Here is a 13,193-nt window from a genome sequence, read left to right as displayed (position 1 = left end):
GAGGGGGACGTCCCGCCCTCGGGGAAGCCCGGGGAGGGGGCGGTCTCGCAGAAGACAGGAGGGAGGGCGTGCGGGCCCAGAGGAAAAGCCCCGAAGGCCGGGAAGATGGAGGAGGGGGCGGGAGCCCCTCGCCTCCCTCCCGCGGGGTCACCTTGGCCAGGCCCCCCGCGGCCCTGGGCAGCAGGGAGGGCGGCCGGAATGCCTCTCCGCAGGCCCTGATTTCTCCGCCCAGCCCAGTTCCAGGAACGCGCGGGCAGCGCCCGCCGGGCAGAGGCCCCAGCTCCGGATTCGGGGCGGCGCACGCCGGGGTTCGAGGCCGAGTACAGCGCCTACTTCCCGTACTACGCCAGGCTGGTTCCCGCCTTGCCCTCGGCCTCAGTTTCCTTCACGGTGGAATAGGGACCAGGTCCGGACCGGAGCAATCCGGGCTTCCGCACGGCCCCCGTCTTGGTCCCAGCTGTTGGAGCAACCTGCATCCCTAGCCTGAGTGCCGCGGGGTCCTTGATTGCGACTGGCCCCTCAGCGCCCAGCGCAGTGCGCCTTAAAGAATGGACAGACGCGAGTGAGAAAGCCCCGCACCTGCACCCCCTAAGTTGCTTTTACCTCCTGATGTTGAACCCCGACTCGCGTTTTGTTTGGGCCAGTCTTCTTGCTGCTCTGCTGTCTGGTGGCAAACCTTGGTTCAAAAGGAGCCCTGCTGCTGTTGGCCAACCTTGCCGCTACACACTTGGCCTTGAGGAATCTAACAGACAGAAAGTATCCTCTATAGGTGAGGCATCTGCCTCCGGGCGTAATTCCGCCTTCCTGCGAGTCTTTGGTGGCGCGATCTCCTCCCGAGCATTCCCAGCGCCTCGCGCAGTGCTTGGCATATAGTAGCTGCTCATGAACTGTTACGTGGACACACAGTAGATGCTCATTATATTGGGGGCAAATGGGTACACAGTAGGTGCTCATGAACTGTTCGGTGATACAAGAAAGGCCGGTAGGCCCGGAAGGCGGCGATTTGTAGTTGACCCCATCCCCACTTCACCCGGTTTCCCTCGTGTAGATAATGTGGAGTGAGGCCGGGTTAAACATTAGCCATAAGATGGGCCCGGGGGAAGGCCAGCTTCGTGACCTAGCGCCTTCCAGGAGGGGGCTGTTAAGAGCGGACGCTCCGGGTCCACTGACCAGCGGGTGCGTGGGGTGGGGCGGAGGCTGAGGGACGCCGAGCGCCCCCTCCCGGCGTCTGGGATCGCGGCGATTCAGCCCATATCGCGCATGCAGCAGACGGCCTCACAACGTCTGACCTCCGCCAGGTTCCGCTCCACACGGAGGAATCCAGGTGTACGAAAAAGGTACACAAGGGGCTAATTTTATATCTGTTAAAAATGCTTACCGAGTGTTTGCAGGATACCAGGCATTGTGCGACAGTGTGGACAAAGTGTGATAACCCCAGCTGTCCTTACTCTTGTGGGGCTTACAGTCCCGTAGGAACTGAACCCAGTGACCAGGGAAATCCAGTGACCTCTGAGCCATAAGGGGCACTTGAACACAAGGAACCTTCACCCTTGAGGGCCTTTCTCATTTTTCTACGCACATTTGTTTTCATGGACAAGCAGGTTGGTTGCAGTGAGAAGTCTGACTTGGTACTCCCGTGTTGGGATGATGAATAATAGCATCTCCTTTCTGAAGTTGTGCAGATTAAATGAGGTATATTCTCAATACATATTAGCAATCACTACCAGGTGACAAGCCTGATCCAAGGCTTGGCAATTCCAGGATCCAGTTGGTGGCCCCTTAGCTGCAAATAAGCCCCTAAATTTGGCTCCTGCAAATTTAACAAGAGTGAAGAACTCTATAATCTTGATGGATGGAATTGACTCAACCAGAAACCCCCAATTCTCAGCCAGTCCAGTTCTCTCTCTGCATCAGATACTCTCCTTTCATTACATTCACAACAACCCTGAGGGTGAGTCATATTATTATTGCTTTACAGAGGAGGAAACTGAGGCACAGGTAGGTTAAGTAACTTGGTCAAGTTCTTAGAAGCTAGTAGGAGGCATAGTCCAGATTGCAATCTTAGTCCCTCTGATTCCAAAGCTTGTGTTATAACCTGCTATGTCCCTGGGGCATCAGATAACTGGCAGGGTGGGGTTGTGGGAACATCTGAGAGGGCCAGGCTCTGAGAGGCTTTTCCAGGAGGCAGCACTTGCTATAACAGTGGGGCCAGGCCTGGCTTCCTCCTTCTTAGTGAAAGGTGGATGAAGAGGGATGTCTTCCTCCCTCACCATCAAGCTGAGTTTTCTCCCTCTAGAGTTTTTACCCTGAGCACCCATTCTTTGCTACTTGCTCCCTCCCATGTGTTATGAGCTGTCCCTCCATTAGACCCTAAATTCCCCAGGAGTAAGACACAAGGGCATTATCTGCTTTGTCACTCCCCCTGCAGAATTCTGCCCAGGACCTGGAATATAATATATGCTTCATAAATATTGCTGTTGTGAACTGAACGTTTATGTCCTCCCAAAATTCATAGGCTGAAGCCCTAACCCTTGATGTAACTGTATTTGCATGTGGAGCCTTTAGGAAGTAATTAGGTTTAAGTGAGGTCATGAGGGTAGAGTCCCCATGATGGCCTCTCTCTCTCTGTCTCTCTTTTTCTCTCCCTCTCCCCCTCTCGCTGCCATGTGAGTACTCAGCAAGAAAGCAGCCATCTGCAAGGAAGAGAGCCCTCACCAGGAACTGAATCAGCCACCACTTTGATCTTGGACTTCCCTGGCTCCAGAACTGTGAGAAGTAAATGTATGTGGTTTAATCCCCGCAGTCTATGGTATTGTTATAGCAGCCTGAGTTGACTAAGAAAATTGCTGATAGATATATTTTAGGGACTGAATCTTGTCCCCTAATCCTTCATCAATAGACATTTATCGGACATTTCCTAGGTTCTCGTTCATTCAGCAGATGCTTATTAAGCTGTTATGTGTTCATTCAACTTTTTTTTTTAATTAAAATTTATTGGGGTGACAATTGTTAGTAAAGTTACATAGGTTGCAGGTGTGCAATTCTGTAATACATCGTCTATTTATGACATTGTGTGTCTGCCACCCAGAGTCAGTTCTCCTTCCGTCACCATGTATTTGATACATTCAACATTTATTCAGGGCCCACTGTGTGCACAGGGCTAGGCATCCCCATCCATGTCAAGTTGCTGTCCTTTGGTTCTTCAGTCTAGTTGTAGAGAACGTCACTTCACGGGCCCATGTTGGTATTATGATCATTGAGCTCTCCCTGGCTAAGGCAATCGGTCGCGGGCCATTAGCCACTCACGGTGGCTCCTGGTGGCTCATGGCAGCTCATGGCAATTCACAGCAGCTCTCGCCAGCTGCCGGCTGCTCACAGTAGCTCACGGCAGCCCACTGCAGCCTACACTGTTGCCCGCCACTCACGGCAGCCCAGTTCCAGGTTGAGCTGTTGTTAACGATCTTAGCTGTAGAGGGCGCAGCGTCACTGGCCCATGTGGGAACCGAACCGGCGGCCCTGCTGCTCAGAGCTCGCGCTCCCAAGCCAACTCTAACTGAGCCACTTGGCCGGTCCCCCATCCATGTCTTTAAGGAGATCTCTCAGTGACCCCCTTGCTTGTCAGTACCCAGAGTGGAAGTGGCTCATTCTTTCACACACGTACACCTGCCCAATATAAGGAGAGTGTCCTGCACAACATCGGTGCTTAGTAAGTGGCTCTTTAATTAACACACAATGGTAACTCCAGCAGGAAACTCAGTGGTATAAGCACAGTTTCTGTCTTTCCAGAGCCTTTAATCTATCTGAGGAGCTGAGAGTAAATATGAAGAAATGAGCCCTAAGACCTATATTGCAGATATAGGCAAGATGACAGGAACCAGTATGGATGAATGGCAGCAGATCCTGAACTCTGGTTCCTGAACTTCGCCCAGCCATTGGATCTCTCTGAGCCTTAGTTTCCCAGTCTGTGAAATGGTGATCCTCATGCCTGTTACCGGGCTATGTGAGGCTCAGTGGAGAGGGCATACAAAGGACTTTCACCAAAGCCTAGGGGCGGGGAGGGGGAACAACGCAACAAATGGTAGCTATTATTGTTATTAACGAAGCCTGCAACCCATGATGGTGGGGGTGCAGGCACAAGGTTAAAGTGATGGAAGGAGTAAGATCAGGATGACTTATTAACCTTGAGCTGGCAGCCTGGTGAAGGTCTCTCCCATTGGCGCTGGCTTGCCGTGCCTGCATGGCTGGGGCAGACTATGGGTGGGGTGTTTATTCTGGGAAGCAGCCCTGGCTGGTCCACACACCCTGCACCAGTGAGAAAGAAGGGATTCGAGTAAGAACTGAGGCCTGTGCTGGGCCTGGTCTGCCCAGTATGACCCTGCCCATCTGCTGACAGGCCCCAGGGTTGACAATACCCAGGAGGCACAGCCCAAAGCCCGGCTGGGTCATACACACTGACCCTGCGGTACTCACCTGACCCTCAGGAAACTGCTCCTAGAGGGCCTGGAGTAGTTAGCTTTTAGAGTTCTGGAGGCCAGCCCTAGATGTCAGCATGGAGGTAAGGCGCCTGGGCTGAGGGGTGGGTGTGGGTGACAATGGAGGTGGAGATGTGGCTTCTTTGCCCCTAGAAAAGCCCCTGAGCGTCATCAGAACCAGCTTCATGACATTCACCTGTGCACAAGCCTGGCACCTTAGAAGGACTCATTTTTGAACACGAGGCCCCATATTTTCATTTTGCACTAGGTCTAGCCAATGGCGCAGCCTCTCCTGTCTTCATGCTTTGGTTTTCCCAGTATGTAGTTTCTCCCTACAGTGGGGCATTTGGGGGGGGGGGACGGGGGCAAGTACCTGACCCCTGAACCCAACGGGAAGACCTTTCGGGAAAATCCCAAGGCCGTCTGTGTAAATGGTGTGTATGTCAACCACCTTTTCTGAGCTTCTGCATCACAATATTTTTCTTCAGTTGGATTGTTGGAAGGGTTAAGAGATGAGTTCATATAAAGGGCACGGTGCCTGACACAGAATACGCGCTTAATAAATTAGAACTAGTATTATTTTTTTTAAATGAGGATTATTACAGACGCTGTCTCGGAGGGAGGCAAGGAGGGAAGAAAAGAGGGAGGGGTCAGCCCCGATCCCCAAGGACCTGCCCCAGGAAGGAGGAGCCGCCCCTCCTGCCTTCCGAGGGAGGGGACCCCCTCCAGGGCAGGGATGAGGGGGCGGAGGAGCAGGAACGACACATTTTTGAGTCGTGACCAAGTGGAAACTCCCTCCCCGAGGCGGAAGCCGGGGGCGCCCCACTGGGGCCGCAGCCTCCGCCGGGGCGGGATCCGGGCCCGGGGGCGGGGCGCTGGGCGGGGACCCGGACCCCGCCCCTCATCCTCATCATGAATATGAATGAGTCGGCGGGATCGAGCGGAAGTGTGAGGCGGCCCCTGGCTGGCTGGCTCCGCCCCCGCTGCGGCCATTTGGCCGGAGGGGCGTGGTGTGGCTGAGGACAGCCCGCTCCTCCCGACCCGCGCGGGGCCTCCTTCCGGCCGGCGCGCCCCGGACGTGATCTCGCGGGCGCGCGCCGGAGCTTTCGGGGGGAGGCGATCGCAACCCCAGCACAGGTAGGGCCGCCCTTTTGTCCCCGGTGCCGCCCCCGGGAGCCCGGGTCCCGCCGCCAGCCCTGGCCCGCGGCTACGGCGCGCGCTGCCCGTCTTGCTCCGGCCCAGGGTGGGGTCCGGCGCCTGAGCCAGGCTCCTGGGCGCGCCCGCAGCTCCGGATACGTGATAGGAATCTTTCACTCTCTCCGGCGGGCGCGGGCACACTGGGTGGAGAGTCTATCAGAAGCTCTCCCCTTCGGAATGCTTCAGGGCGAGGGAGGCCAGCAGGTGCATCAGTAGAATGTCCAGTATGTCAAATAGTGTCAGGGTGAGGACAGAAGCGGGCAAGGGTATCAAGCAGGCGGCGAGGGAGAGCTCGCTCGAAGGTGACTTTTGAGTAAAGACTGGGAGGAAGCCAGGGAGGAAGCCGGCGCCTGGGGGGGTTGAGGAGCAGCCAGGCACTGAGGCCAGTGCAGCTGGAGTGGAGAGGGGAGAATGAAATGAATGGAATAATGATAATAATGGCTCACGTGTTGAGCAGGCCAAGTGCTAGGTGCTTTATGCATATTATTTCATTTAATCCTCAGGACATCCCGGACCTGGATACTACCATTAGCTGAGAGGAAATCCGGCTGAGGGAGGTTAAATAAGTTGCCCAAGGTCACACAGCATTGGAGCCCAAGGAGACTGATGTCATTGCCTGAAACACACCCAGGAGACCCAGGGTGGGGAGACCTTGACCAAGATAGGTTCTCTACTCTGCCCCTCAGTTTCCTCCCGAAGTACTAGAGGAAGGGGGTAGTGACTGACTTGAAGGGAAGGATGGGCTGTCAGGACCCTTTTTGCTGACACTCTGCCCCAAACCCAGCTTGCCTGTATTGCACACCCTGCATTTGGGGCCCTGAAATCCAGCTTAACGTCAGTGCACAGAACAAGGGTGTAGCAGGAGCCTTCATGGAAGTCTGTTCTCCCAGGAGAGGCTTTTGTTGTCTGGGAAGCACTTGTCACCCTGCCAAGCTCTGGAGCAGGCATAAGTGGCTTCAGGGAGACAGGGCAGAAGACCCAGAGCTGAGAAGAGGCTACTGCTGGGAGTGGGTGGGGAGAATCCTGGTATGGCTGAGTGCTCTGGGACAGTAACAAAGACAGTCTCAGCTGGGAAGGCCGTGTGTACCCACCAGCAACTGCAGAACAAGCAGAGTCACCCAAACATCCCTGTGAACCTGCAGAAATGAAAGTCCACCCATGAAACCCACTCAAGTCTGTACCGGCAAGCAGGTTCTCGGACCACCAACCAGACCTGATGGAAAGGTCCTGAGGATTGCTGACCTGGGCTCTGCTGGCCATGCCAATCACTTCTCTGTTGTGGAAGGGAGTAAATGTTTCATGCTCCTGTGAAAATCTGCCTGTGATCTGGTCCCAAGGTTCTAAAAGGCTGTGGGTTTGTCATGGGAGCCCCGTCACCAGCCTGGCGCAGCGTCCAGCCTTGGCCTTTCGGCTGTGGTGTGAAATGTAGCCCTGAGGGTTAGGAGTGGGACCCAGCCCTCTGTGTTTGAGCCTCAGGTCACCAGTGAGTCAGGTCCTGGTGGGACAGGACCACAGGGACACTTACTGTCAGGCAATTTGTGAGACGAGACAAGAGGGAGGCTCAGACAGGGCACAGCTATAGAGGAGCAGAGATGGGATCCAAATGCCAACTGTTGGAGTCCGCAGCCCAAGCCCTACCCTTCAGGGAGCAGATTCACCCTAGCAGAGGGGATGTACTTTGTATATGGCCACGTGCTTGCCAAAGTGGGTGCATTACTTGGAGACCCTCCTCCCCACCACACCCACACTCTGTGAGGGGATGATGACCAAGGGTGATAGAGATACTTTCTGTTCTTTTTCTCTCAGCCATGCAGTTCCTGGGCCTTATTGCCAGGTCGTTGCTCTGGATCGAATCAGTCAGTCCCTTCTCAGGGTGGTACTGGTTTAGGTGGGGGCCAGAGGCACCTTAGGGGGTGCCTGGCAGGGGCTTCAGCCAGGAGCTCCCTCCTCATGAAGTCTTGGGCTTTGGTCTTGGAGCTGGGCCCATTGGTGAATGACTCCACCTGGGCACCAGGACCCATCTGTACACTCTGGCCTTGAACTAAGGGCACAGCTGGAGCTATAGCTGCTGACTGGTGGCTGTGAGTGTGTGGATACCAGGATGGAGGGAGAGAGGTCTGAGGCAGCACATGCACATCATGAGACTAATGTGGATAGAATGCCGGAAGAAGATGGGAGCTCTCCCCTCAAGAGACCCCGTGAACCAGGGCTTGTGGCAAAGTCACTCTGCACATTGTTTCGTGTTGAGCTGGTTCCTCCTTCCCTCTGAACTCCTTGCCTCCTTAGTGATATTCTGAGTCTTAGAGCCCCAGTGGGTGCTCAAGCTCAACATGCTGACCAGTAAGTCTGGGGCAGGGTTCAGGGATCTGCATTTTTAACAAGCTCAAGTGACTGTGATGTATGTGGTCCTCTGATTATACCTGGAAACCCAGTGTCTTTGGCTTTCTAACTGGACAGTGGAGAGGAACCCCTTCCGAGTCTCCTAGCAGATCAGAGCCGGGTGGGGGAGTTGGGGGGTGTTGTCCATGACTGAATTTATAAACTCATTCTCTGTAGGAGCTCTGTCATCAGCTGATCTTCTCCTTGTTTAAAATAAATGATGGAGTCTCCAGCAATAGCCCTGTCTCCAACCCTCCCCAGCTAAGTTTCCCGATGAGCTGGCTGCCCTAGATCAGCCACTCCCTTCTGAACTTGTTCCATCCTGAGCTGTCTCCTCATGCAGCACTTTGCACCAGGTTCTGCTCACGTCCTAAAGCCCCCAGGGTCTGCCTGTGGTTCCTGAAACAGGTGTTTCCTAAGGTTCCATCCTTGGACCACCTTTGCTTGATGGGTTTCCTCAATCAAAGAGGCAAAACTGATAGGAACCCCATCTCTACTCAGGAGAGTCCCAGATATGTATACCCAGCCTCTGCGGGGGGGGGGGGGGGGGGAGGCGCGGGAGACGGGACACCAGGCCCACTTTCTTAGGGAGCTTGATGTCTCCCCTAGGCCTGCCCACTGAAGCTCTTCCAAATAGGCTCTGATTTGAGGGGAATCTAGCTACACCTGTCACTTACGTGGTTCAGCTGGGTGGCCTCTCTGTGGCTTCTCCCTGAAGCTGCACACCCTGAGAGGAAAGGGCGCCTGCCATCTTTAAGGGAGTCCATCTCATTAGCCAGGCTTCCCTGCTGGAAACTTCTGACTTCTTTTTGCTTTCCCTGATAAAACTATTAGTACTGTCCCATCTTCCTGACCCCTGAGCCTCCCACCCCCATTGGTGTCTTCTAGTGCCTCAGGCTTGCAGCCTCGGTCTCTTTGTACCACCTCCGCCTAGGACTACAGTCCCTAGTTTGGAGTCTCTGAAATTAAACAGCAACCTGCCCACTTTGCTCAGAGCCAGAGCCAGAGCCAGAGCCCAGGGGTGTCAGCTGAGCAGGCAGATCTCCCTCTGGACCAGTCCATCTGGTGCCTGGCTTTCCTCCATCTATGTTAGGGGCCACACAGTGTTGGGCCACTGCCCCTGCTTGGAGTTAGGAGTCATGGTTTTGACCCTGGTTTTGTCCTAACCAGCCTTCTGACCCAACAGATTTCTTGAGCCCTCTGAGTTCCCATTTCCTCATCTATACCGTCGAAGCTGGTAATAACAGTCCCATCTCACAAGGCTTCTGTGAGGATTGACATTACATGACCTCATCTCTAAGCATCCTTGGCACATAATATTGCCTGATCTGTATTATCACATTTAATCCTCAAAACCACCCAGTCCGGTAGATTGTTACTGTCAGGCCCATTTTGTAGATGAGGAGAAGGAGGCTCAGAGAAGCCAAGTGATTTGCCCAAGGGCGCACAGCTATAAAAGTAGCAGAGATGATATTCTAGTATAAACTGTCACTCCAGAGCCTGAGTTTCTAGCCACTAACACCCCCATGCTCCCACCCCTGCTCTGGGTTCTCTCTCTTCATTCGTTCGTTCATTCTAATATTTACGTGCCTACTACCTAGGGATGTAGCAGTGAAGGAACAGAGGAAGCTCTGTCCTCATGGAGCTTACATTTGGGTGGGAACACTGATAGGAAGAGATGTCTAAGAACTTCTGCAGGAACTTGACTGAGACTCCTCTTCCTCACTGTCTGCCCTGGGGGCACAGAACAGGACCCCCTCTCTCCTTTCTATTGCTCCTTTTGCCTGAAGGCTTCAGGCAGTAGGCATTGGCTGAATTGGACTAGATGTGGGTTAGACCCTGTGAAGGAGAAAGTGGATCACAGCAGGACCTGATGTAGGGTTTAAAGGCATTGGAATCCTCTGGGGTTGGGGACAGTCAGGCACAAAAGGAATGGGGTTGCAGACGGTACCGTGATCTGTAGGCCAGGCTGAGGACAGGCTTTGTTAGGGAACTGCAAATCAAAATCACAGTGAGATACCACTTTAAACCCATCAGGATGGCTATAACAAAAAAAGAGGGATGATAAGTATTGGGAGGCTAGGGAGAAATCAGAACCCTCACACACTGCTGGTGACAATGTCAAATGGTGCAGCCACTTGGAAACAGCCTGGCAGTTCCTCAACATAGAGTCAACATTTGACCCAGCATTTCCACTCCTAGGTATATAACTAAGAGAATTGAAAACACATGTCCACATAAAAACTTGTACATGGATGTTCACAGCAGCATTATTCACAATAGCCGAAAGGTGGAAACAACCCAAATGTTCATCAACTGATGAATAGGTCAATAAAATGGGGTCTAGCCGTACAATGGAATATTACTCAGCCATAAAAAGGAACGAAGTACTACTGATGCATATCACTTGAAAACATGCTCAGTGAAAGAAATCAAACTCAAAAGGCCACATACTGTATGATTGCATTCATATGAAATGCCCAGAACAAGCAAATCTATAGAGATGGATTGCCAGGGGATTGCCAGGCGCTGGGGGTACAAAGATTAGAGAGTAACTGCTAACGAGTACAGGGTTTCTTTTTGAGGTGATGGAAATGTTCTAAAATTGATTGTGGTGATAGTTGCCCAACATTGTGAATCTACTGAAAAACATTGAAATTACTTTAAAATGGTAAATTGTGTGGTATGCAAGTTACATCTCAATAAAGCTCTTACCTAAAAAAATATTTGCCAGACTTCCTTGCATTGATGCTGACAGATGGCATGAGGAAGTGGACTCAAGAACTTGCGGAGTGACTGGGGGAGATTCTTTGGGGTTACATTGCTGTAGTTCTCATGAAATGATCGCTGTGTCATGACTCTGGAGGAGGCTTTGATGAATGCTTCAGGCCTCAGATATGTGTTACCCCTGAGAGTGCCCTCCCCCCATAACCTTCCCTTTGTCACTTGCCATCAATTTCAGCCCCTTTCCTTCTTGCCTTTATAGCTCTTCCCACACTTAGAATTGTTTTTTGTCTGTGGATCTGATTTTGTTTGACTCTTGGTTGGCTAAGTTTCATGAGGTCAGGGGCTTGCTTGTCTATACCTTGGTTGCCCCTTAGTAGGTACTCTCTAAATACCTGTTGAGTAAATGAACCCATATGTACTGATAATAGTAGGGGGAGGGCTGGGCTGGGCGGGGGTCCCTGCTCACTGCAGGGGAAGGAGCGAACAGAGTGGATCAGGGTGTCTCCAGGCCCCAGTGGCTTTCTTTTAGTCTCCATTTCAGTTCCAAGAGAATGTCTGTGGAAAGGAAGCCCAAAGCCTGGTCTGGCTGGGAAGAGGGGAGGGGAGGGGAGCAGGAGTGGGGGCTGGGCGGGCCTGGGGAGGAAGTCTGCAGCCCCAGGCTGCCGAGGGCGCGGCGTCTGTGTTTGCACCTTTGGAATGTGGCTGATTCACTCTGGGGGGAGCCATGTGCAGCCACCGCTGCCGCCGACATCTGGAGGCTGAATTCCAGGAGGAGACAGATTCCTGCAAGCAGATGCCAACTTTGAAGGTCAAACTGAGCGATGGAGCTGCTTTAGAAGGAGGCCCAAAGGGTCTGACACTGCCCCCTCCATCTCCACCCCTGGATTCTGGGAGAGGTGAGGCCCCATCCCCAGCTGTGTCCCAGCCCCTAAGCTACCAGAGCCTCTAGGGGAAACCACGTGAGCTCTGCAGTGAGACCTGTATTCAGTGAGACCAGCTACATAACAGCTCATATAACTGCAAAGGCTGAAGGCCTGGCTGGTCCAGTGCCCATCAGTGGTGCTGGGACACTGGCTTGCATCTTCCCATCCAGTATCCTCTGTGGTGCCCAGCTTGCCTCTCCTAAGGCTCCAGCAAGACCCCAGGCTTGCCTCTTGTTGGGTCCCAGCTCATCTCGGTCGCTGATTGGCCAGGTCTGGGTCAGGAGCTTGCCTCAGCCCAGGGCCAACACCCCTAGAGCCACACAGAGAAGGTGGGAGTGAGGGGTCCCCCAAAGGAGCCAATGCGAGGGGTTGGGCACAGACACCACACACCCCACTTGGATCAGCTGCCTCCCCAGGACTGGCTTCTGCGGCTTGTGCCAGGCACTGTTTGTGCCAGGCTCAGCTTCATGGCTCTTACCTACTGGGTGTCCCGCTGGCTAAATTCCTTAAGCTCTCAGAAGCTCCTTTTCTTCATCTATGAAATCTCGTAGGATTCTTTGAAGGATTGAATGAGACAATGCATGCAAATCCCTTGGCACCTGCCTGGCCCAGAGGAGGCAAGATGCTTACTCATGTCTAGTTCCCTTTCTCTTCCTGGGTGCTATGTGATCTGCTCTGTGATGGTGCATGTGTGTGTGTGCACACGTGTGTGTGCACACGTGTGTGTGCATGCAGCAGGCCCCTTTCTCTTCTCCAAGGAGTTCTGTATTGTTTGGCTTCTTGCCAGAAGGTTAGGGACTACACAGGACAGGGTGGAGGCAGGAGGGAGAGTGAAGGGGTTGAGGGAGAAATGTGTGGGCCTCACTTGCAGGTCTGCAGGCTCAGGCCTGCCTGCCTCTGGGAGTCACCTCCCTATCCCCTCAGCTGCACCTGGGGCTGGAGAAAGGGCCCAGGCTCTGAGGAGTGGCTGCCTCTGTCCCTCCCATGCTACATTATAAGCGTGTCTGGTCGTTTGACATTGGTGGGCAGCCCTGAACCAGGCTTGCTGATCTCAGATGTTCTCTTTCTTGGAACCCTGGAAACTGGGGGTGGGTCAGAGAGAAACTCAGGCCTGGGGCTTCTCAGAAGAACTGTTGCCCAGAGTAGTCCAAGCCTCTTGGATGCTTCGGAGAAACCAGGGGCTTCTGTGAGGGCAGAGAGCAGGCCTGCTGTAAGCTTTGTCCAGCTATTTGTGAACTGAGGTAAAGCACCGCCCAGACTCTGCTTGGGGCTGTATCGCTAGAACGAGGGTTGCACCTCCTGGGCTCAGCATCCTCCTCTCCTGCCAGCCCTGCTCAGTGACACACCTCTGAGCTGTCACAGGTCTGTGGGTGCCAGCTCATCCCCTCCAAACCACCAAAGTCCCCCGACTCTCAGCCCAAACTCTGCTGTGCACGTGTGGTTATTTTCGTCTCCATGGCTGTGGGTTTAGTACCTCCATGCTGAGCTTAACTGG

The 13,193-nt window shown here is 53.6% G+C and overlaps 1 protein-coding gene across 4 annotated transcripts in view; it reads left to right on the top strand.

The window, feature by feature from the left end:
* LOC109392122 (proline-rich protein 2-like) overlaps nt 1–13,193 on the top strand; it is a 34,270-nt gene that overhangs the window by 15,037 nt on the left and 6,040 nt on the right. For 3 of the 4 annotated variants that reach the window (XM_019660286.1, XM_019660283.1, XM_019660284.1), the window contains one exon: nt 233–2,781. In XM_019660286.1, the coding sequence (XP_019515831.1) occupies nt 233–482 (250 nt within the window). In that variant the 3' untranslated portion in view covers nt 483–2,781. Of the gene's footprint in view, nt 1–232; nt 2,782–13,193 lie in introns of those variants that run through there. The other variant, XM_019660285.1, reaches the window with a different exon arrangement.

This window comes from Hipposideros armiger, unplaced genomic scaffold (genome assembly GCF_001890085.2).
Source record: "Hipposideros armiger isolate ML-2016 unplaced genomic scaffold, ASM189008v1 scaffold_315, whole genome shotgun sequence".
Classification (NCBI taxonomy): domain Eukaryota; kingdom Metazoa; phylum Chordata; class Mammalia; order Chiroptera; family Hipposideridae; genus Hipposideros; species Hipposideros armiger.
Note: the sequence above shows the minus strand (reverse complement) of the source record. Positions and strands in the feature narration are given on the sequence as shown.